Here is a 24266-nt window from a genome sequence, read left to right on the forward strand (position 1 = left end):
TTTGATAGGAGAGGAGAGTGGGTCATGGGAGATACTGAAGGAGAAGGGGAACCAGAGGGAGGTGACGGGCAGGTGAGAAGAGGACTGAATTATTGGAAATTATACAAATTGATGATTATGCTGTCAGGTTGTAGGCTACCCAGATGGTGCGGCTTTCCTCCTCCAACTTGAGAGTGGCCTCTTCATGGTAGTAGAGGCGGCCATGGACTGACATGTCAGAAAGGGAATGGGAGGTAAATTAAAATGGCTGGCCACCAGGAAACCATACCTGCTGTGGCAGACAGAGTGAAATTGCTTGACACCCCCCACCAATCTACATCAGGTCGCAACAATGTTGCGAAGGCTGCACCAGGAGCACCTGATACAGCAGAAGACCCTTACAGATTTGCAGGTGAAGTGTCACCTTACCTGGAAGGGCTGCTTGGGGCCTGAATGGTGGTGAGGGAGGAGGTGAAAGCAGAATTTCCCGGTGGCCACACATTTTAATTCTACATCCCATTCCCACTGCCATGAGGCCATTCTCAGGTTGGAGGAACTACAGCTCATAATCGATCTGGGTAACCTCCAAACTGACAGCATCAAAATTGATATTTCTAACTTCCAGTAATTGCTCCAACCTCTCCTTCTCTCTTTTTCCATTTCCTCATTCTGTCTCCCTCTTTGCACCTTCTCCTATCCTTACCTGCCCATCACTTCCCTCTAGTACCCCTCCTCCTTCCCTTTCTCCAATGGTCCACTCTCCTATCCTATCAGATTTCTACTTCACCTCTTTACCTTTTCCACCTATCATCTCCCAGCTTCCACTTCATTCCTCCACTTTCCCCCTTACCCGGTTCACCCGCCAGCTTGTACGCCTCCCCCTCCCACCACCTTCTTATTCCGGCTCCTTAGCCCTTCCTTTCCAGTCTAGATGAAGGGCCTCGGCCCGAGATGTCGACTGTTTATTCCCCCCCCCCCCCCCCACAGACACCGCCTGGCCTGCTGAGCACCTCCAGCACTTGTGTTGCTCAGGATTTGCAACATCTGCAGAATCTCTGCCGGATCTGCAGCTGGGCAAACCTGAGACAGCCACTCATATTGCATCTGGAGCCTCTGCCAACTCCGCTGACCGATCACAGCCCTCCAAGAGCCCCGGACACTCACTTTTTCAGGTTCCACCTCAGAGAGCGCAGCAGTTGCTCATTCACTAGCACCGCCGCCATGCTTGAAACTTGATAGGGAGGGACAAAGAGAAAAGGACCTCCTATTGCAATTCCAAATTAAAGATATCTGAAACCAAATTGCTCCGTGCTTATGATGCTGTGCTCATCAGGAGTTGATTATAATCTGAAACCGAAAAATAGATGTACGAGATTGTGCTTTTTTACGCTCAAAATTCCCGACAGTCTTCTAGTCCCTCTAGCCGACCCGTAGCGCGGTCACTGGGAGCGAGCCAATCGCTTTCCAACAGTAGAAACCATGCAGCCAATCGAATTTGGAGGGGCTCGCTTAAAGGTCCTAATGCCCGCCTGGTTTGACTCTGCGAGTAACGTGACTTTCAGTTCGAACGGCAGAGGTGACTCCGCGGTCGGGAAGAATACATCGAGTTTATTGTATGCTGAAGTGGAAAGAGTGGTTGAAATGTCTAATACCAGAGGGCAGATATTTAAGGTGAGAGGGAATAGTTTCAAAGGCGATGTGAGGGGCAGGTACTTTACACCGAGTGGAGGGTGCCTGGAGTGCTGGAGTGGTGGTAGAGACCGATACAAGAGACGTTTATATAGGCATACGAATATGAGGATATAGACATTGTGTTGGTATGAGGGGTTAGTTTACCATTTGATTATTAATTTTTTGACGTATATATTCTTCTCAGACTTCTAGCCAGGTACAGGTTCGATTTTAACGATATTTCGATGAGAAGTCTGCCGTCTTCATCAGGGATGATGCCTAGGCACGTCTAGTCCGATGATGTATATACTCCCTAAGACTAGAGAATAAGAATTTTAACAAAGATTAAGGTCTCGCTCTAATCAAGAACTGGAATATGATTTTAAGCAACTTCGGACAGTGGAAATCTCACTAAGGATAAGCAATCAGGAGGAACGGACGACGGGAGTTGCGTGTATAAATACCACCGGACTAGACGTGCCCAGACATCATCCCTGATGAAGATGGGGGAGTTTGTCATGGAAACGACGGCTAAAATCGAAACCTAGAAGCCAGAGAAGAATTATGTCATATATGCACGTTGTTGTTCGTCCATCGTACGTCGATGAGGACCTCGACACCAATATTGATGGTGTCGAGACTAGCGCATGACTTGGATTTAAGTGAGGGAGAGTTGCGCAGCGTCAGCCTCTCTCTCTCTTCCCAATTCCCATCTGGATCCAGTGGCAAGACAGAGTCGAGACGGCTGGAGATGGGACTAGGCGCAGTAGGTGACCAGGACGTCTTCTGTGTCTTGTCGTGCTCTACACGTTCCACGACGCTTGCAGAGACCGCCTTCTTGACCGTGACCGTTGGACCTTCCATTGGTCTCGTCCGCTCAATCCGCCGGAGTCTGTCTTCACATGCTGGGATAAACAACTCCCTATCTCACCAAGGGTTTGAGACCCGTCAGCTACCCTCACCTGGTTTAGCCCCGTTGCCCTGGGTGTGGCCGCTGTCGCATGCAAACAGCTACGGGGAGCCACAGGTGAGAGCTGAGTGCCAGGTGGGGACCAAAGGTGGACTAACCGCCTTGAAAAGGACGCGACATGTTACCCCACCAGAGTGCTACCCCTCCCTGACACCCCATCCATCCACATATGCACTAGATCCTTTTTAATTAATTTATTTGGTTCGGCACAACATTGGACCGAAGGACCTGTCCTGTGCTCTACTGGTCCATGTAAAAGCTGATTGTAGCAGCATCACAGGCACACAACAGCATTCATAAGAAAAATCTTAAGTGAAAATTATACAGGACATGATGACCTCCATGAGGGGCAGCTGGGCATATATGATGGTGGTGCCCAAATCTGACCAGAAGTTGTCAAGCAGAAACTCTTATGACGACAAAAGCAAAATCTTGGATGTATGGAGCCATAGAGCACAACACAACAGAACAGAAACAGGCCCTTTGGCCCCTCTAGTCCATTCCAATCCAATTTGTTTAGTCCCATCTACTTGCACCTGGACCATATCCATCCAAACACCTCTCATCCATGTACCTACCCAAGCTTACAATTGAACCCCCATCTACGACTTCTTTTGGCAGCTCATTCCAGACTTGTAGCATCTTCTGAGTGAAGAGGTTTACCCCAGATTTCCCTTCGATTTTTCACCATTCACCCTAGTTGTAGTCTCACCCAACTTGAGGAGAAAAAGCCTGCATGCATTCACCCTATCTTAACAACTTAATTTTGTATATCTCTATTAGATCTTCCCTCATTGTCCAGTGATCCTATTCAACTTTTCCCTATAACTCAGGCCCTCAAGTCCTGGCAACAGCCTTGTTAATTTTCTCCGCACTCTTTCAGGCTTATTCATACCTTTCCTGTAGGTGTGGCCAGAACTGCACACAATACTCTGTTTGGCTCAATAATGTCTTGTACGACTTCAAAATAACACCCCAACTCCTATACTGAATGGCCTCATTTATGAAGGTCATTGTGCTAAAAGCTGTTTTCTGACCTATCTAAATGATTCCACTTTCAAGGAATTGTGGATCTGATTTCCCAGGTCCATAGGTTTTTGCCACACATCTTGGAGCCCTACCATTCACTACGTAAGTCTTACCTTAGTTTGTCCTCCTAAAGTTCAACAATAGACACTTCCAACTTTCAGCCTATTTTCCCTTATGGTCAAGGGAAAATAGGCAAGCTTTAATAGTCTTCCTTGTTTTCCATTATGCCTCCAATCTTGGTTACCATAGTTTACCATATTAACATCTAAATTATTAATTTTAGATGATAAGCAATAGCGGCCCCACCACCAATCTCTGCAGCAACCACTGGTCATTCACGTCTCCATTCAGAGGTAACCAGTGTCGTATCCAATTGATTACTTCATCCTGAATGCTAAATGGCTAAAACAAGAACCCATGTAGACAATATCCACCCACCTTCCTTCATCCACATAATTGGTAACCTCTTTGTAAAAAAGTTTGGTTTGACCCGATGTATTGCCTTACTGACTGTTGTGTGAATGAAGTCACTGGAGAAAAGTACTGTTAGATGTAAAGCAGCCTATTTATTTGACAAAACAAGATACAGCAGGCATCCTGTACCAGGAAAGGCCAACCTTAAGCAGAATGTACTCAAATAGGGCAGCAGAAATTCCCTGCTTCAGAATCCTCCCCATTACTCTATGTGCATCTACATCTACCCTATCATTCCTAATGACTACCTACAAAATGCTAACCAGAGTGATTGCTCCAGAAGTTTGAACAACAGTCTTTAGAAATGCAGCTTTATTTGATTAGTTGTTCTCTTCCTCTGCTGGCCAATTGCAGTTTAATCACATTCCTTGTCTTCACCCCTTCATTCTCTCGTAGCTAAAACTCTCTTTCCAGGGGCACCAGCAAGGTAAATGTATCAGGCTCACAGGCCCTCTCATCAACCTACAGGAAGGGGCTGGGGTGGTCTTTATGTGAATGACTGCAAGAACGTCTCCCATTGGCACCCTGTCCAAACTGTCCAGTCGATCACTGGTCCCCACCGCTGAAAGGCCCCAGCTCATTTGTATTCACTCCCCATTCAGGCTTGGGGGTGACTCTGCAGATGCCGTGTGCAATCTTTCTCAGTCCGCTATGCTAGTGAAGTTGTGGAACCTGCTCTCTCTAACTTAAACCCCTCCCCACCTATTTTCCCCAATATCTTTTCTGTTACCATTACACTGCAGCATGCTATTCACAGGGTTCTGTCATGCTCTTGATGTCTTCTGCCTTCGAGTTTGTTGTGGGTATGTTTTCATCAGCTGTGGTCAGGTTTGGTGTGGCCAGCTGGCGTTCATCTCTTAGGTTCTCTATACTTGGTTACTGGGTACACTTGATCCCACGTTCTGTCTGCAGCAGCAACAAGAAGGTGAGCTGCATGGTTTCCACTTGGCTGCCTTGCCAAGTCTGCACACAGACACAAATGTCACTTGTTAGAAGTTGCCATCTGCGGTCCTATTCATCTGGGAGCAATCCTTGCCCTTTCAGATAGCACCCTCACTGTGACTTGGTCACCCGGCTGTGGGAGGCCATCTCCCTTCCCTCCGGCTCCCTCCGATCAGCAATGTGCTTCTGTTGTTTTGCTCAGTCCTTCAACACTTTAGGTTGGTTACAAAGGTCTTTCACGTACTATGTCATTCTATCCCTGTAAGTCCTGGGCTCACCACAACCCATAATTACTTCGTAAGGGAGTTGCATTGGTTGTTCCACCAATAATCCATAAGGGCTGAGACCCAGTGTGCAGCTTGAGGTTGTTTGCAATCCCATCAGGATTCCTGGTAATGCATCAACTCATGTCTTTCCTGTCTCAGCTATAGCTTTGGCTAAGGCATTTCTGATTGTTCAGTTCATCTTTCCTACCACTCCTGGTGGTGCAGTCCCTTATTGGGAAAGCCTCTACCCACCGGGTGAAGTGATCCATAATTACTAGAGAGTAACTTTTCCTCCTGCTTTTTAGCAAGGGCCCCATGAAGTCCATCTGGATGTTTACTCAGGATCTCCTCCGCCGTGGCTGGTTTGTCAGGTACAGATGATACAAGGGCAGTAGAATTTCTCAACATCCCCAGCCACCACCAGTCCTGCTGGAGGGACACAATCATGCTCTGCCTTCCCGGAGGCATCACTCCGTGATATGACCTCAGTAGTATTTCTAATACACAGTGGGGCCACTGCGACTCCTTCCTCCCCATGTGTCCAGCTCCCACCTGGCCCTCTTTTGTTCCCTTTCTCCTCCACTTTTCCTTCTCTTCTGCCTCCACCTCTTCATATAGTTCCACTAAACTGGCTTCAGTCGTTTCTTCCTGCACACTCGCAATTTCAATTGCTTCCCGTACCTCTGCTGCCTTCTTTGCACTGATGCCTGCCCACTCATTTCATTTCTGCTCCGTACTCTCCCCTTTCTGGTGAGCTTTTACTTTAATCACTGCCGCCTCTACTGGCAGACTCACTGCTTCCAGCAGTTCTTGTATTAGATGTCTGTGCTGAATACCTGCCCCTGTTGAGGTTACAAATCCTTGTTGCTCCCATGGTATCAGATAGTCGTGCACCACCCCGAAGGCATACCGGCTGCCTGTATATTCATTTGCTCGTCTGCCTTTACTGTTGCACAGTGCTTCTATCAGGGCCACAGTTCCGCCCCCTGAGCTGATCAACCCGCTGTCAGTGCTCTTGAAACTAATTCTTCAGCTATTTCCTTCATCACGGCCCACCCAGTCTGTGGCTTCCTGTCTATGTACCTCAAAGACCCAGCTCTAAAAATTTCCTCTGCTTCCCCTTCCAGAGATATCTCCTTCACACTGATATCTTCTTCCAGCTGTGTTTCCTTTTGACACTCGTGTGCCTCCCCCTCTGTTAGGACGCTGCTCGTGGGATCATTTGTGTCCCTAACTATTGTTACTGTCCCGTGAGCAGCTGTCAGGGTATCAGTATTTATGAGACACTGCCTATTGGGGACTATTTTAATTGGCTTTATCTTTACTCGATCACCATCTTGCTTGCGTCTGGCCCACACTGCTGGGAATTGCTGACAAAGTAACCCACAGACACCGTCCTGGCTCCAGTCTCTAATAATCAGAGCGGCTGCAGCTATGCTGACTATGTTGTGTACTCTGTAGGTTGAACGTGTTCTCTGCTCCTGGCTTGTCCATATTACTTTTCCCTTTCCTGAATCGATAATGGCCCTGCTTCCCTTAGAATGGCTATTCCAAGGATAGTACTCTCATTATTTGGACAGACCCAGAAGCACACTGGAAGCTGCATCCCACCAATTTCAAATATCTGCAACTCGTTACTTTCTGCTTGCACTGTTGGCTCCATTCCTCCCCCTCCTGTCTTCTTCTATCATTTCGGATCTCCCCCTCCCCCTCCCCCTTTCAAATCTCTTACTAGCTCTTCCTTCAGTTAGTCCTGATGAAGGGTCTCGGCCCGAAATGTCGACCGTACCTCTTCCTGGAGATGCTGCCTGGCCTGCTGCGTTCGCCAGCAACTTTGATGTGTGTTGCTTGAATTTCCAGCATATGCAGAATTCCTCGTGTTTGTGTCATTGATATACCTATACAGGTGTACATCCGTAGGTCACCAGCGCCACCGCGACGTCTTTTCCTGACCTAAAAGCCATCTTTACCAGCTCTATGATATGATTGACAGTCAGATTGGTCAAACTAGGCACTAATGGGGTGAGAGATTATGTGTCTGCCATGACTTTCACTTGTTTTTCTTTTCTTTTTATTGGACACTGCCTCCAACCATGTTCTGATACTTACTTTATACTTTATTGTTGCCAAACAATTGATACTAGAACATACAATCATCACAGCGATATTTGAGTCTGCGCTTCCCACTCCCTGGATTACAAATATTAAATATTAAAAATAGTAAAAATTAGTAAATGTTAAAAATATAATTTATAAATCATAAATAGAAAATAGAAAAATGGCAAGTAAGGTAGTGCAGAAAAACCGAGAGGCAGGTCCGGATATTTGGAGGGTACGGCCCAGATCCGGGTCAGGATCCGTTCAGCAGTCTTATCACAGTTGGAAAAAAGCTGTTCCCAAACCTGGCCATATGAGTCTTCAAGCTCCTGAGCCTTCTCCCGGAGGGAAGAGGACGAAAAGTGTGTTGGCTGGGTGGGTTGTGTCCTTGATTATCCTGGCAGCACTGATCCAACAGCGTGCGGTGTAAAGTGAGTCCAAGGACGGAAGATTGGTTTGTGTGATGTGCTGTGCCGTGTTCACGATCTTCTGCAGCTTCTTTCGGTCTTGGACAGGACAACTTCCATACCAGGTTGTGATGCACCCCAGAAGAATGCTTTCTATGGTGCATCTATAAAAATTAGTGAGGGTTTTAGGGGACAGGCCAAATTTCTTTAGCTTTCTCAGGCAGTAAAGGCGCTGGTGGGCCTTCTTGGCAGTGAATTCTGCTTGGTTGGACTAAGTCAAGTCATTTGTGATATTGACCCCGAGGAACTTAAAGCTTTTGACCTGTTCCACTTGCGCACCACTGATGTAAATTGGGTCGTGCGGTCCACTACTCCTTCTGAAGTCAACAACCAAATCCTTCGACTTGCTGACATCGAGGGATAGGTTATTGTCTTCACACCATGCCACCAGGTTCTTAATTTCCTCTCTGTACTCAGACTCATCATTACCCGAGATACGGCCTACAATTGTTGTGTCATCAGCAAACATATATTGAGTTTGATGGAAACTTGGCTACACAATCATGGGTGTACAGTGAGTACAGCAGGGGCTGAGTACACAGCCTTGTGGGGCACTGGTGCTCAGAGTGATTGTAGAGGAGAGCTTGTCCCCTATTTTTACAGCCTGGGTCCTGTCTGTGAGGAAGTTGAAGCTGCAGATCTGAGTGCTAAGGCCCAGATTCTGGAGCTTAGGAATCAGTTTATTTGGAATGATGGTATTAAAGGCAGAGCTGTAGTCAATGAAAAGGAGCCTTACGTATGCGTCTTTATTCTCCAGGTGTTCCAAGGAGGAATATATGGCCAGAGAGATGGCATCTGCCGTTGACCTGTTGCTCCGGTAGGCGAATTGCAAAGCGTCGCGGTTGACCGGTAGCCGTGGTTGATGTGTGCCATAACCAATCCCTCGAAGCACTTGATAGCAATTGATGTCAGAGCCACAGGTAGATAGTCATTCGGGCATGCCACCTTGCTCTTCTTCAGCACTGGGATTATCGTTGCCTTCTTAAAACATGATGGTATCTTAGACTGAAGCAACCCATAGCTGTAGCATATCAACTGCTTTACTGTTTTATGCCTGGTCTGGCAGTCCTTTGCTAGCTGTGCTCATTGCTGGCACACAAAGCAAACCCTCTGTGACGTCTTAGCAGCTGCACCCACTATAGCCACTTTACGATTTCTCTTGCACACCTAATTTCCATGAAACTATCGCAGAGTAGGTCGACCCCACCACTATCCCTAAATCTAAAACTTCCAGGTGGGCTGAGCTCAGGCCTTCTTTCATCATTTTCAGGAAGACTTGGTCATCCCTCCTTGGATTATCCAACCCTGAATACTCCTCATACGCTCGCTATTTATGTTCTGCGTGATCCATGGCTGTCTCATCAGCTCCTTGAATCACTGTCATTATTGTTCCCCAGTCACTCTCCCCTCCCACCCAGGCACTACCTCACTTCCTCTTTAAAAGCGTGATATCTATCTTCATTGCTGGCATTCTCGGTAGTTACTCATGTACCATCCTGCACCTCCTGGACTATACTGTCCCTCATATTAGGGAGATCTAGTGAATTTCAACCACTTCCTTGTGCTTGCACCAGAATTCCGAATTGCAACATGCGACTTTAAGAGAGGGCAACTCTGACAAAACACTCTATTTCTCCCTGGGGGTGAAGGGCTTATAAATAGTTATAATCAGAGCCAAGGGCTGGCTTGGATCATCAGGGTTCTCAACCTGACATTGCCTAACCTCCGTGGGTGGCAACTTGACAGATACATCTGGGTAAGCTTCTCCCTGAAATGTCTCCACACAATGCAAAACATAAATGACGGATACAAGTTAAACAGTAGGCATCCAGAACCGCAGGGTATGTACTCTGCATTCTGCCACTTAAATGCATCTAATCTCATGATGCCTGCTATATTCCTTTGCATCACACTTGCAAAACACATACGCTAAAATGTAACTCTCCAAACAAGTATATACGCCTTCACTCTGGTGTCCTGAACCATCAGTAACCACCCTTTGCAACTGGTGGCTCTATCTCACCAAATTAACACAGAGTTTTGTCTCTTACCTAAACACACATGACATGCGTACACTACTTTTATATCTACCAGTTCAGCTCTCCACGTTTGTGTTACCTCGCGTTCCCATGTACCACCGACCTGAACAGATTCAAGTGTGAGTGCTAATTTTAAAAATACTCACCCACTTAGACTGCTGAAGTTGCTGGCCACATGATGGGTTGCCGAAAGGTATCTCACTTCTGATGCCAATTGTGTGAATGTAATCACTGGAGAAAAGTACTGGCAGAATTGAAGCAGCCTCTTTATTTGATAAATCAAAATAGAGCAGGCATCATATTGAGACCCTTTTGAGGGTAAAGATCTAGCTAGCCCAATGCTACCTGACATTTATGTGCATGACATCAAGGGACAATTCCATATTTACAATGCACCCACAATGCTTTCTTCAAAACAACACACAAGCTTCACACCTCCTGATTCACACCCACACCACAGACTTCTAAGTTAATTTTAATCAGCATTGTCTGGTCTGTGATTCACAGCTTTTAGGAATCTCTTGTTCAGAGCTACATCTTCAATGTAATCTATAATCTATATTTAGATTTGAAAGGTGGTGGCTAAATTTATTTGCTACATGTGCTAAACCTAAAAATTATTTTAACACTGACATCCCCTAATCAGGCCCTGTCTATCTTGTCCTTTGGAATGCCTTTCAATAATTTATCCATGACTGATGTCAAGCTCACTGACCTATAACTTCTTGGTTTAGAGCCTTTCCTGAATGGTGGAATAACATTAGCTAGCCTCCAGTCCTCCAGCACTTCATCCATGGCTAGTATCTCTGCCAGAGCCCCTGCAATTTCCACACTAGCCTCCCACAAGGACTGACAGGACATGTTGTCAGACCCTGGCAACACCCCAATTTGCCTCTAGACAGCGAGCATCTTTTCTGCTGTTATCTAGAAAGAGTAATGACCTCATTACTCTTTTGCCTCAGTTGTATAATCTTTGTTTTTGTCCCCCTAAGTAAGAACAGAGGCAAAAAATTGATTTTAGATCTCCATTTCTTTTGGCTCCATCCAGCGGTAATCTTTAAGAAGATTAATTTTGTCATTTGCTGTTAATCTACCAATAGAAATTGTTGGGAGGTCAGGCTGCTCCTATGGAAAGAGAAAGAGCTAATGTTTCAGGTCTGAGACCCTCAGTTGGGGAGGAGAGAAATCAATTTTCAGTTGTAGAGAAGGTGGGTGAGGGATAGGTGGAACAAAGTGAGACCACTGTGTGATTTAGAATCAGGTTAGACTGAAAAATTCAGCCTAAATTATTAATAATTGAAACAGCTAGTTCTGACACAGATAGGGTAGAAAGTGTCAAATTATCTGATCAAAGAACATTTGATATAAAACAGTACAGCACAGGACAGACCCTTCAGCCTACAAGGTCTGTGGTAAATGTGATGCTGAATTAGACTAATTATCCTCTGCCTGTTCAGGATCCATCTCTCTCCATATTCATGGGTCTAAGAGCTTCTTGAACACTGCTATCATACCTGCTACCACCATTCCACCATGAAGCCAGTTCTAATATTCTCTGTCAAAAAATAAAATTGCTTCTCACATCTCCAATAAACTTCCCCATCCCCTCTCAACTTCAGTGCATGTACCCTAGTACCTGACATGCCCATCCTGGGGAGAAAGATTCTGACTGTCTATTCTATCCCTGGCTCTCATGATTTTATAAACTTTTACCAGCTCTCCCCTCAGTTTCTGACATTCCAGAGTAAACAACCCAAGTTTGTCCAGCTTTTCCTAATAACTCATTATCTCTAATCCAGGTGGCATCCTGGTAAACCTCCTCTGCACCCTCTTCAAAGCCTCCACATTATCCTGTAATGGGGTGACAAGAATTGTGCACAATATTCCAAGTTTGACCTTACCAATGTTTTATAGGAATGATTCTAAACTCCATTGAATTTCTAAAGATGAACAATGCAGCCACTATCTTTGTAACCAATTCACTGTATGCTTTGATGTACACGACAAATAAAGCTAGTCTTTACCTTTTAACGCAATCTTGGAATTTCTTGATGTTTTTTTAAAATCAGAATTATATTATCACAATCTACAATCTGCTGTTCCAGCGTCTCTCACTGTAAAATCACCATCAAGGCAAACAACCAAGAAATGTAGCAGAACTTGCCAGGAGCTATAGCGGGCACATCTGAGGGGCAATTATGGAGGCAACAATGTAAAATATGTGCTTGCTAAAACAGGAAAAGCAACATGCTTCAGTTAGATCTAAGCAATTCCAAAACCAAGATATCAGATTAAAACTCCATTGTCCTGTCACATTGTGTTGATTAGTGCTGAGCAGTTAAGACAGTAAATGGGAAGCAGTAAGGCCAAAGACAGGTAATAAACAGAAGGCAACTCAACCCAGACTGCTAATACTCATCTAATTCATATTAGGCAGTTCCTGGGGATCAAGGATGATATACTTCCAATGTAGTTTTGTGGCCTCTTGGATGAAACGGTTAAACAATTTCCCTTTTTGTCCTGTAGATTAACTCCACTCCAGCAGTGGAATGGATGAGAAAGATACAAAGCAATATTCGGAGATGATGCAGCCATATTTGATACCAGGCAGCATTTAAGATTCTTCTAACGTTAAATCATGGCTTGCATATCATTGTGTAGCAGATGGCATTGAGTTGCTGCAGCCAATGGAATTGAAAAGATATTCCATAATCAAACACAAAGATTTGGGGAACACCACTTTTGCCATCAGGAGGAGGACCTTGGCAATGATTTCCCCTTTGAATGTTAGTAGGGTGATCCCTCAGTAGTCGCCATGATGAGATTTGTCACCTTTTTCTGAAAATCTTCGGGATTCGAGTCTCTTAACATGTCTACCTCCTCGTAGACTTGAGATCAAATTGTAAATTTGTGCCTGACATCCGTGTTTTTTACCCCAGTTCTAACAGATGCAAGATTTTTTGGTCTAGAGTCCTTGTTGTCTTTTGGTTGTCATCAACTTCTCTGATGATTTGTCAGTCTGGGGTGGCAGTGACTGGACCAGATATTTTGCTGTGGGTTGAAGACGAGGAGCTCCCAAGTGCAGAATCCTTCTCTAGTTTATCAAAGTTTTACCCACACCTCCTGCAGTAGCACTCACAAAATGCTGGGCAAACTCATCAAGTGAAGCAGCATCAATAGAAGGGAATAAAGAGTCAATGTTTTGGCTTCCTGGACTTGCTGAGTTTCTCATGCATTTGACCACCTCAGTGTCTTTCATGAGGTAATCTCATTCTTGGACCTCAGCAGAATAAGACTTTAGGTCATAGACGGCCCAGACCTCTTACATTGTTCCCAACCTCTATCTTGTCTGTAGGTTAGTTTTTCTGTGGACATCATATACCCATGGACCTGTTACTTACCCTCCATCCTCCATGGGGTAGACTTTCCAAACCAAGGACACTTATGTTTCCAGTTAATTAAGAGGTTCCCAGTTATTATGAGTGAACGAAACGTGGTCCTTTTGGACAGAGAAGCCAGGCTTCATTATTGCCAATTACAACAGGTACTAGGGTAGTCCAGGTGCTGAGGAGACTCTGCAGCCTCTTTTGGATGAAGATTGTTAGCTTGGCGGTGAGGTGCCACTTTAACAGTTCCTCACAGCCTCAGATATTTATTTTTCTGTGTCAGTATTTTTATTGCCAAATGTAGTTTTGAGACCAGCCTAACTGAAGATTAGGAAGAACCTTGCCAGGCTGCAAGGCACGGAATGAGGTCCAGAAGGTAAGTGACACCTTGCCCCAAGTTTCAGTCTGCTTGGGCATCCATCATCAGGGGGCCAGATGAAAGCTTGAGGAATTGAGGCGCTGTGGGCAACAGTGCCCTCCCCCACCCCCATGCTTTGGCAGCAGAGGGCCTGGTTGCCAGTGGTGAAATGAGTAAAAGGGATGTTCAAGAGGCAGAATTAGAGATTCTATCCCTCATAGTTGAAGGCTGACTTGCTGCTTATTTTTTAAAAATTTATTTTTCTAAATTTGAGATTGTTTTCCAGATTCTACATTCAAGCAATTCCGGAACATAAACAAGCTAAAATTTTAAACAACAAACAGCGGCAAGCTGACTGAAACAAGGCCATTTCAAAATGCATAAAATAATTACTGGAGTTTGACATTTCTGATAGATCTGGATTAAATATTATTTACAATGCATTTATCTAAAAGGAATTTTGTATGGAAACATAAGACAGTGTGATCAGTTATTAATTTTTTTAAACATTTTAGCAAATAGTAAATGAAAGTTAATAATGCATATTAATAAAACTGGTTTCAAAGACTGAGTTACGACAAAGGCATTAAGCTACATGATATTAATTACTAATCATTTCTAAAAATAGAAATCAGAAAGTATAAAGTACAACAGCTGAAAATCCCAGCTTGAAATGGAACTCCAGTCCTCCACCAATATTTCTATATGCACATCTATGGCAATCTCCAGGTGCACTGAATGGGGTGAAAATTTGTTTTTTGGCCAAGACGCACACCATCTATATTAATAAGAGGCAAAGTAAACCAAAAAGCATCTTCAGAACAAAACGTCATTTCTCTCCTCAGATTCGTTGATAGCCTGCAGCTTGGGTCCGTCGACTGAGCAAATACACGACGACTGTAATAATGATCAGCACAGCAAGAGCTACTCCAAAGACGATAGGAAGTACACTCTTATAGTCCACGAAACATTCCTCTGCTATAAAAAGAAAAAGGGACAAGTAAAGCACCATTCTATTATTTCTTTAAAACAAAAGTGATTTATGAAGTAAATGTGTTGGTTTAATGACCTTCCCAAATGCACCAACCCGATACACTGGGCCTAGATATTACTGAGTAGGGTACTCATCACATGGGTTGTCCATAAGCCAGGCAAGCTAATCCTTGAGGTGAACTACTACTTACTGTGTTGCAATGAGCTTCAGTATCACAAAACACCCTTGCAGTAGACTTACAATTCATCTTCAAACCTTTGATCTTTAGCTAAACCCTGGACCTTGTCTGCCGCCTGCTTTACGTCTCTCGAAGCAAAAACAGAACTCATGAGAACTCCCTGAATTTGAAAATATTCTCTATTTCTCTTTCCGCAGATACTGCCTGACCTTCTGAGTGTCTCCAGCTTTTTTTTGTTTTTATTCTTATTAGAATTTTCAGTCTTTTGATTTCCCTAATTTTTCAATGCTTTTTGATATTCAAAGATTTATAACCATGAAATTAAATAATAAATACATACCTTTCCAAAAAAGAAAATACACACAAACAATTGAAAATATTAAACCAAAGCCCAAAATTAATAACTTATCCTATTCTTCTGCTCTTTTCTCACTGAAACCCATGGGGCTTACATACTGTGCCAGATTCCAATCAGAAGCTAGCATGCACACTAGTGAATCTCAACAAGCTCCTCCACTAACCAGATTGTGACTTCTGCATCTATACTGGAGTCCCAAATTTCCTGGTGCACCATCTAGAACAGGGGTCCACGATGTAATAAAGATTGGAAACTCCTGATGTAGAATTCCCAGAAAATGAGTAATATCCTTGCTGCTAACTACTACTTGCTTCATAGCCACTGCCTAATGAACAGAACATTTCTGGCATTTTCTGCTTTTATTTAAGATTTCCAGTATCTGGAGTATTTTATTTTTGAACCTTCACGTAATTGCATGTTTAATTCATTAGAAATGCAATGTTAGGGGAAAAGGAGCATTTGGAAAATGGAATAACCTTAAGTTTTATAATTGATTTATCTACATACCCTACCACCCTGACAAAATTACAGATGTAATTTTAGCCAGACTGATTAGATCTGCAGAGTGTGAACTTCAGTTTCTTGTTACCCCATATTACCTATGCTGCAATTTGACTTCAAGTAATGGGGAATAGCTCTTAAGTCAAACTCTCTGTACATTTTTGTTTAAGGTTATAACATTTTTCTTTATAGTATTAATTTCCTTTGTCTTCCCCTTTCAGCTGGAATCTTTTGCTTCCATTTATTTGTAGAAGCCTCAATTCATCCCACAGGTACCCCATAAGAGGTCAGGCCTGGATTTTAATCAGTCTGCTGGGAAGCCGCATGGTAGCTTTGTAGTTAGTGTAACACTTTACAGTGCCAGCGATTAGGATTCAATTCCCACTACTACAGAGAGTTTCTACATTCTCCCTGTGATCACACAGATTTCTTCTGGGTGCTCGTTCTGGTTAGGGTGAGTCAGTTGTGAGCGTGTTATGTTGGTACTAGAAGCATGGGGATACTTGCAGACTTTGACCCCCCTTCCCCTCCAAGCATATTCTCAGACTGTGTTGGTTGTTGATGTTTTTATGTACAGTAAAAGGAAAGATTAATCACATCCGGAGTTTCTCTGGTTAGCGGACGATTTCCCTCCACGCCTCTCTGACGTAGTGGGGAACCGCGTACGAGGCAAGATACAGCAGTGGTTTGCCATTGCCATCTGCTGGGTGAGTTTCCAAAGAGATCACCAGCTCGTAACCCAGCACGGATGGAAAGCGTGCAGGGGAGCCGGCTGGATTCAAACTCAGGACCTTTCGTCCTGAAGTCTGGCACTGATGCCACTATGCCACCAGCCAGGTCTTATGTACAGTACAGATGACAAATAAAACAAATCTCTCTCTCTCTCTCCCTCTCCCCCCCCCCCCCCCCGATGAACATGTAGTTTAGGAACAGGCGTAGACCACTGAGCCCGTTGTACTTGCTCCAGCATTTACTAAGATCATGGCTGATCTGACGAAAGCTTCACCTCCATTCAATCTTAAACCTTCATCCATAGCTTATCAAAAATCCATATACAATAGCCTTAAAAATATTCTAAAACTTCTTCCTTTGGGAAGGATCTTCGACACTCATAATCTTCAAGAAAAAAAATGTCCCTTTTGCCTTGAATGAATGCGTGCCATTCTTAAACAGTGACTCTGAGTAACCCATGCATTACGGACAGGCTGTGTTCCTTGAAAACTGTCTGTCTTTAAATGTTCCTGTATCAACCCTTCCCCTACCCCCACCCCTTTCAATCCCAAGAGGAGACCTCTTCCTACAGGAAGCTTCTCCCTCAATAGTGCTGTTCTTGGAGGTGGAGAGTCTACAGACAAGATAATTCTGATTTTATCGTGGGCAGAAAAAAAGGGTTATTGTTCAAGTTAACCAGAAACATATTATATTAACACTTACAAAAAGCTGGAGGAACCCAGCAGGTCAGGCAGCATGCGTGGAAAAGATCGGTCGACGTTTCGGGCCGGAACCCTTCGTCAGGATCCAGCCCAAAACGTCGACCGATCTTTTCCACGCATGCTGCCCGACCTGCTGAGTTCCTCCAGCTTTTTGTAAGTGTTGCTTTGACCCCAGCATCTGCAGATTATTTTATGTTTAACATATTATATTAATTGATAATGTATCGATGTACAAGAATCAATACAAGAGACTTCAATCAGTTTCTGAATCAAATCCTTTAAGTAGCCTCCCGCACTGAGCTGATAGTTTGGAATCATTGTAAACTAATTTAATTCTCTCTGCACTGGTGTCCCCAGATTTGGAATACCTAACTTGTGGACACTCCGCATGTGAATGTTATTAAATTGACAAATCCTGCATATGTATAAACAGCAGAACTCATTTCCTCTCCATTTTATTAAGGATATTGTAGATTAATTGTCCATTCTCTAATGCCCTATTGTATGGGGAAATGGTAGAATCCGGGGGAGAAGATGGGAATTTAGGAGAACGGGATACAGGGAATACTAGTGAAAGAATGGGATTGTCAAGTGAGTTTGTGTAGAAATAATGGGGCGAAAATCACTGAAACGGTGTGAAGGCCTAACAGCAACAGGCAGATTCTACATATTGCCCAACCTGTTGGGTTCTCCAGAACTCATCTTAACCTAAGATTGCCACCAACTATTCTCCCCAGTTTTGCTCTCGGCCAGGGGTTCCCAACCTGGGGTCCACAGATGTCTTCCTTAATAGTATTGGTCCATAGCGTAAAAAAGGTTGGGAACCTCAGCTCCAGGCAGTCCACGCAGCTTAAGCCAATCTATATAAAATAAAACTCGAAGAATTCAGCGCTTAGAACTTGTGCTCAACAGGCAGACTTCCAGACCATCTTATGACTTTGCACCTTGTCTATCTGTACGACATTCTCTGTAGCAGTTTTCTCATAATTTTGTATACCTCTATAAGATCTCTCCTCTTCTCCAGCGCTCCAGGAAATTAAAGTCCTAACCTATTCAACCTTTTCTGTCCTAGCAACATCCTTGTTAATTTTCTCTGCACTCTTTCAAGCTTATTTATACTTTTCTTGTAGGTGTGATCCAAAACTGCACACAATACTCTCAATTTGGCTCAATAATGTCTTGTACAACTTCAGAATAACACTCCAACTCCTGTACTCAATGGCCTCATTTATGAGGGTCATTGTGCTAAAAGCTCTCTTTACTAACCCATCTAAGTGATATTCCTTTCAAGGAATTATGCAACTGATTTCCCAGGTCCATAAGTTTTACCACACATCTCAGAGCCCTACCATTTACTATGTAAGTCTTACTTTTGTTTGTCCTCCCAAAGTTCAATATCTCACACTTCCACCTGCCATTTTTCAGCCCATTTTCCCTTATGGTCAAGATCACACTACAAGCTTTAACAGCCTTCCTTGATTTCCATTATGCCTCCGATCTTGGTGATCATCTGCAAATTTGCTGATGCAGTTTACCATATTATCATCTAAATCATTAAAATAGATAAGCAACAACAGGCCCACCAATAATCTTCGAGGCACACCACTAATCACATGCCTCCAGTCAGAGAGACAATCATCTACTACCACTGCTAAACCGATGTCATATCCAATTGATTATTTTATCCTGAATGTTAAATGACTTAAACTTGTGGTCCACCTCCCAGGTGGGATTTTTTATAAGGCCTTGCTGGAGTCAATGTAGACAATGTCCACTACCTTTCCGTCATCTACCTTGTGGTAACGTTAAACAAGTTTGGTTAGACACAACATATTTCCTTACGGACTGCCCCTAATCAAGTCCTGTTCTTCCAGATACCTATATATCTTGTCCCTTGTAATACATTCAAATAACAAAACTTGATAAATGACGTCAAGCTCACTGACCTATAATTTCCTGGCTTATTCTTAAGTGCCTTTCTTGAACAACATTAGCTATCTTCCAATCCTCTGGCACCTCATCCATGGCTAATATCTCTGCCAGAGCCCCTGAAATTTCCACACTAGCCTCCCACAAGGACTGACAGGACATGTTGTCAGGCCCTGGGGATTTATTCACCCTAATTTGCCCCAGGACAGTGAGCACATTTTCCTCTGTCATCTGGATATGGTTCATGACCTTATTACTCTTCTGCCTCAGTTGTATAATCTTTGTTTGTCTCCCAAGTAAAATTAGATGCAAAAATTTGATTTTAGATCTTCAAATTTCTTTTGGCTCTATCTATAGATGACCACAGTGATTTTCAGGAACACCAATGTTATCCTTTGCTGTTAATATACCTGTAGAAATCGTTGGGAGGTCAGGCTGCTCCTATGGAAAGAGTAAAAGCTAATGTTTCAGGTCTGAGACCCGCAGTTGCAGAAGAAAGAAAACAATTTTCAGTTGTAGAGAAGGTGGGTGAGGGATAGGTGGAACAAAGTGAGACCACTTTGTGATTTAGAATCAGGTTAGATTGAAAAATTGCACCTAAATTACACTGATGTATTAATAACAGAAACAGCTAGTTCTGACACAGGTAAGCAAAAAAGTAAGTTATCTGATCAAGGAACATTTGCTATAGAACAGTACAGCACAGGAACAGACCCTTCGGCCTACAAGGTCTGTGGTAAACGTGATGCTGAATTAAACTAATTATCCTCTGCCTGTACAGGATCCCTATCTCTCCATATTCATGGGTCTAACAGCCTCTTCAACACCACTATCATATCTGCTTCCACCACTCCACCTGGAAGTCAGTTCCAGTCACCTAATATTCTCTGTGTCAAAAGATAAAATTGCTTCTCACATCTCTGTTAAACTTTCCCATCCCCTCTCAACTTCACTGCATGTAGCTGACATGCCCATCCTGGGGAGAAAGATTCTGTCTGTTCTATCCTTGCCTCTCATGATTTTATAAACTTTTATCAGCTCTCCCCTCAGCTTCTGACTCCAGAGTAAACAACATGGATTGTCCTGCTTTTCCTTGTAACTCATGCCCTCTAATCCAGGTGGCATCCTGGTAAACCTCCTCTGCACCCTCTTCAAAGCCTCCACATTATTCCTGTAATGGGGTGACAAGAATTGTGTTCAATATTCCAAGCTCAACCTTACCAATGTTTTATAGGAATGATTCTAAACGCCATTGAATTTCTAAAGATGAACAATGCAGCCACTATCATTGTAACCAATTCACTGTATGCTTTGAAGTACGCGACAAATAAAGCTAGTCTTTACCTCTTTACCTCAACCTTGGAATTTGATTAGAATTTATCAGAATTATATTTTGTTACAATCTACAACCTGCTATTCCAGTATATCTCTCACTGTAAAATCACCATCAAGGCAAAGAAATGTAGCAGAACTTGCCAGGAGCTGTAGCAGGAACATCTGAGGGACAATTATGGACGCTACAATGTAAAATATGGTGGAGGAACTCAACAGAAAAGGCAATCTATGGGAAAGAGAAAACAGTCAATGTTTTGGGCCGAGACCCTTCATCAGGAATGGGAAGGAAGAGAAGACAGAGTATGAAGGTGGAGGAAGTAAAGAGCTGGGAAGTTGGCAAAAGAGATGAAGGGCTGGAGATGATGAAATCTGACAGGAAAGGATGGAAAGCCATGGAAGAAAGGGAAGGGGGAGGAGCATCAGATAGGTGATGGACAGTTAAGGAGAAAAAGGATTCGAAGAAGGAGTCTGAGAGTCTGAGTGGGAGTGCCGAGAAAGACATTTTTGAAATTTTCGTTATTTTTTTTCTCCAACGGCGTTCTGAGAGGTGGGACTGCGCAGGCGTGTGACATCGGGCTGTGCAGTGCGGCAGATTTAAAAGGAACAGAGCCTCATAGAGCGGGCAGCGTAGTTTGCGGGCTGCGGAGTGAGCCGGGAGCAGAGTGAAGACTTAAGGGCTTCGGCTCAACGGGCTTAGGCGGAAACAGGCGAGGAAGGTTTGGCATTCATTTTCTGTTGTTATTTGAGGAGAGGGGCAGTATGAGTGTGAGGGCAGTTTGCTGTTCTCGGTGTCGGATGTGGGAGGCCCTGGAGTCTCCAAGCCTCCCGGACGTCTACGTCTGCGCCAAGTACATCGAGATGCAGCTCCTAAGGGACCGCGTTACGGAACTGGAGCTGCAGCTCGATGACCTTTGTCTGGTCAGGGAGAGTGAGGAGGTGATAGAGAGGAGTTGCAGGCAGTTGGTCACGTCGGGGCCACGGGAGGCAGACAAGTGGGCCACGGTTAGGAGGGGGAAGGGGAAAAGTCAGGTAACAGGGAGTACCCCAGTGGCTGTGCCCCTTAACAACAGGTACTCCTGTTTGAGTACTGTTGGGGGGGACAGCTTACCCGGGGGAAGCGACAGTGGCCCTGCCTCCGGCACAGAGTCTGGCCCTGTAGCTCAGAAGGGTAGGGCAAGGAAGAGGAGGGCAGTTGTGATAGGGGACTCGATAGTAAGGGGGTCAGATAGGCGATTCTGTGGACGCAGTCCAGAGACCCGGATGGTAGTTTGCCTCCCTGGTGCCAGGGTCCGGGATATTTCTGATCGTGTCCAAGATATCCTGAAGTGGGAGGGTGAGGAGCCAGAGCTTGTGGTACATATAGGTACCAATGACATAGGTAGGAAAAGGGATGAGGTCCTGAAAGGAGAATATAGGGAGCTAGGAAGGGAGTTGAGAAAAAGGACCGCAAAGGTAGTAATCTCGGGATTACTGCCTGTGCTACGCGACAATGAGAGTAGGAATGCGATGAGGTGGAGGATAAATGCGTGGCTGAGGGATTGGAGCAGGGGGCAGGGATTCAAGTTTTTGGATCATTGGGACCTCTTTTGGCGCAGGCGTGACCTGTACAAAAAGGACGGGTTACACTTGAATCCTAGGGGGACCAATATCCTGGCAGGGAGATTAGTGAGGGCTACTGAGGTGACTTTAAACTAGAATGGTTGGGGGGTGGGAATCAAATTAAAGAGGCTAGGCGTGAGGAGGTTAGTTCACAACAGGGGGATGGGAACCAGTGCAGAGAGACAGAGGGGTGTAAAGTGAGGGTAGAAGCAAAAAGTACTAAGGAGAAGAGTAAAAGTGGCAGGCCGACAAATCCGGGGCAAGCATTAAAAAGGGCCACTTTTCAACATAATTGTATAAGGGCTAAGAGTGTTGTGAAAGCGCACCTGAAGGCTTTGTGTGTCAATGCAAGGAGCATTCGTAACAAGGTGGATGAATTGAAAGTGCAGATTGTTATTAATGATTATGATATAGTTGGGATCACAGAGACATGGCTCCAGGGTGACCAGGGATGGGAGCTCAACATTCAGGGATATTCAATATTCAGGAGGGATAGACATGAAGGAAGGGGAGGTGGGGTGGCGTTGCTGGTTAAAGAAGAGATTAACACAATAGAAAGGAAGGACATAAGCTGGGAAGATGTGGAATCGATATGGGTAGAGCTGCATAACACTAAGGGGCAGAAGACGCTGGTGGGAGTTGTGTACAGGCCACCTAACAGTAGTAGTGAGGTCGGAGATGGTATTAAACAGGAAATTAGAAATGTGTGCAATAAAGGAACAGCAGTTATAATGGGTGACTTCAATCTACATGTAGATTGGGTGAACCAAATTGGTAAAGGTGCTGAGGAAGAGGATTTCTCGGAATGTATGCAGGATGGTTTTTTGAACCAACATGTCGAGGAACCAACTAGAGAGCAGGCTATTCTGGACTGGGTTTTGAGCAATGAGGAAGGGTTAATTAGCAATCATGTCGTGAGAGGCCCCTTGGGTAAGAGTGACCATAATATGGTGGAATTCTTCATTAAGATGGAGAGTGACAGAGTTAATTCAGAAACAAAGGTTCTGAACTTAAAGAAGGGTAACTTTGAAGGTATGAGACGTGAATTAGCTAAGATAGACTGGCAAATGACACTTAAGGATTGACGGTGGATATGCAATGGCAAGCATTTAAAGGTTGCATGGATGAACTACAACAATTGTTCATCCCAGTTTGGCAAAAGAATAAATCAAGGAAGGTAGTGCACCCGTGGCTGACAAGAGAAATTAGGGATAGTATCAATTCCAAAGAAGAAGCATACAAATTAGCCAGAGAAAGTGGCTCACCTGAGGACTGGGAGAAATTCAGAGTTCAGCAGAGGAGGGCAAAGGGCTTAATTAGGTAGGGGAAAAAAGATTATGAGAGAAAACTGGCAGGGAACATAAAAACGGACTGTAAAAGCTTTTATAGATATGTAAAAAGGAAAAGACTGGTAAAGACAAATGTAGGTCCCCTGCAGACAGAAACAGGTGAATTGATTATGGGGAGCAAGGACATGGCAGACCAATTGAATAATTACTTTGGTTCTGTCTTCACTAAGGAGGACATAAATAATCTTCCAGAAATAGTAGGGGACAGAGGGTCCAGTGAGATGGAGGAACTGAGCGAAATACATGTTAGTAGGGAAGTGGTGTTAGGTAAATTGAAGGGATTGAAGGCAGATAAATCCCCAGGGCCAGATGGTCTGCATCCTAGAGTGCTTAAGGAAGTGGCCCAAGAAATAGTGGATGCATTAGTGATAATTTTTCAAAACTCGTTAGATTCTGGACTAGTTCCTGAGGATTGGAGGGTGGCTAATGTAACTCCACTTTTTAAAAAAGGGAGAGAGAAACCGGGGAATTATAGACCGGTTAGCCTAACGTCGGTGGTGGGGAAACTGCTGGAGTCAGTTATCGAGGATGTGATAACAGCACATTTGGAAAACTGTGAAATCATCGGACAAAGTCAGCATGGATTTGTGAAAGGAAAATCATGTCTGACGAATCTCATAGAATTTTTTGAGGATGTAACTAGTAGAGTGGATAGGGGAGAACCAATGGATGTGGTATATTTGGATTTTCAAAAGGCTTTTGACAAGGTCCCACACAGGAGATTAGTGTGCAAACTTAAAGCACACGGTATTGGGGGTAAGGTATTGGTGTGGGTGGAGAATTAGTTAGCAGACAGGAAGCAAAGAGTGGGAATAAACGGGACCTTTTCAGAATGGCAGGCGGTGACTAGTGGGGTACCGCAAGGCTCAGTGCTAGGACCCCAGTTGTTTACAATATATATTAATGACTTGG

General features: G+C 44.2%; 2 protein-coding genes across 6 annotated transcripts in view; both read right to left on the reverse strand.

The window, feature by feature from the left end:
* The window catches only part of mccc1 (methylcrotonyl-CoA carboxylase subunit), a 118886-nt gene extending 117547 nt beyond the window's left edge, over window positions 1-1339 (reverse strand). For 2 of the 5 annotated variants that reach the window (XM_072255221.1, XM_072255224.1), the window contains exon 1: window positions 1144-1177. Coding sequence is in view for 1 of the 5 variants with exons in the window: in XM_072255225.1 (XP_072111326.1) it covers window positions 1144-1202 (59 nt within the window). In the remaining 4 variants the exon portion in view is untranslated. Of the gene's footprint in view, window positions 1-1143 lie in introns of all 5 variants that reach the window. The other 3 variants (XM_072255225.1, XM_072255222.1, XM_072255223.1) reach the window with 3 other exon arrangements.
* Window positions 1340-13918: 12579 nt separating this feature from the next.
* The window catches only part of lamp3 (lysosomal associated membrane protein 3), a 46541-nt gene continuing 36193 nt past the window's right edge, over window positions 13919-24266 (reverse strand). The window contains exon 6 of the mRNA XM_072255228.1: window positions 13919-14656. Within this exon, the coding sequence (XP_072111329.1) occupies window positions 14520-14656 (137 nt within the window). The 3' untranslated portion in view covers window positions 13919-14519. The remainder of the gene's footprint in view (window positions 14657-24266) is intronic.

The sequence above is a fragment of the Mobula birostris genome, chromosome 4, assembly GCF_030028105.1.
Source record: "Mobula birostris isolate sMobBir1 chromosome 4, sMobBir1.hap1, whole genome shotgun sequence".
Classification (NCBI taxonomy): Eukaryota; Metazoa; Chordata; class Chondrichthyes; order Myliobatiformes; family Myliobatidae; genus Mobula; species Mobula birostris.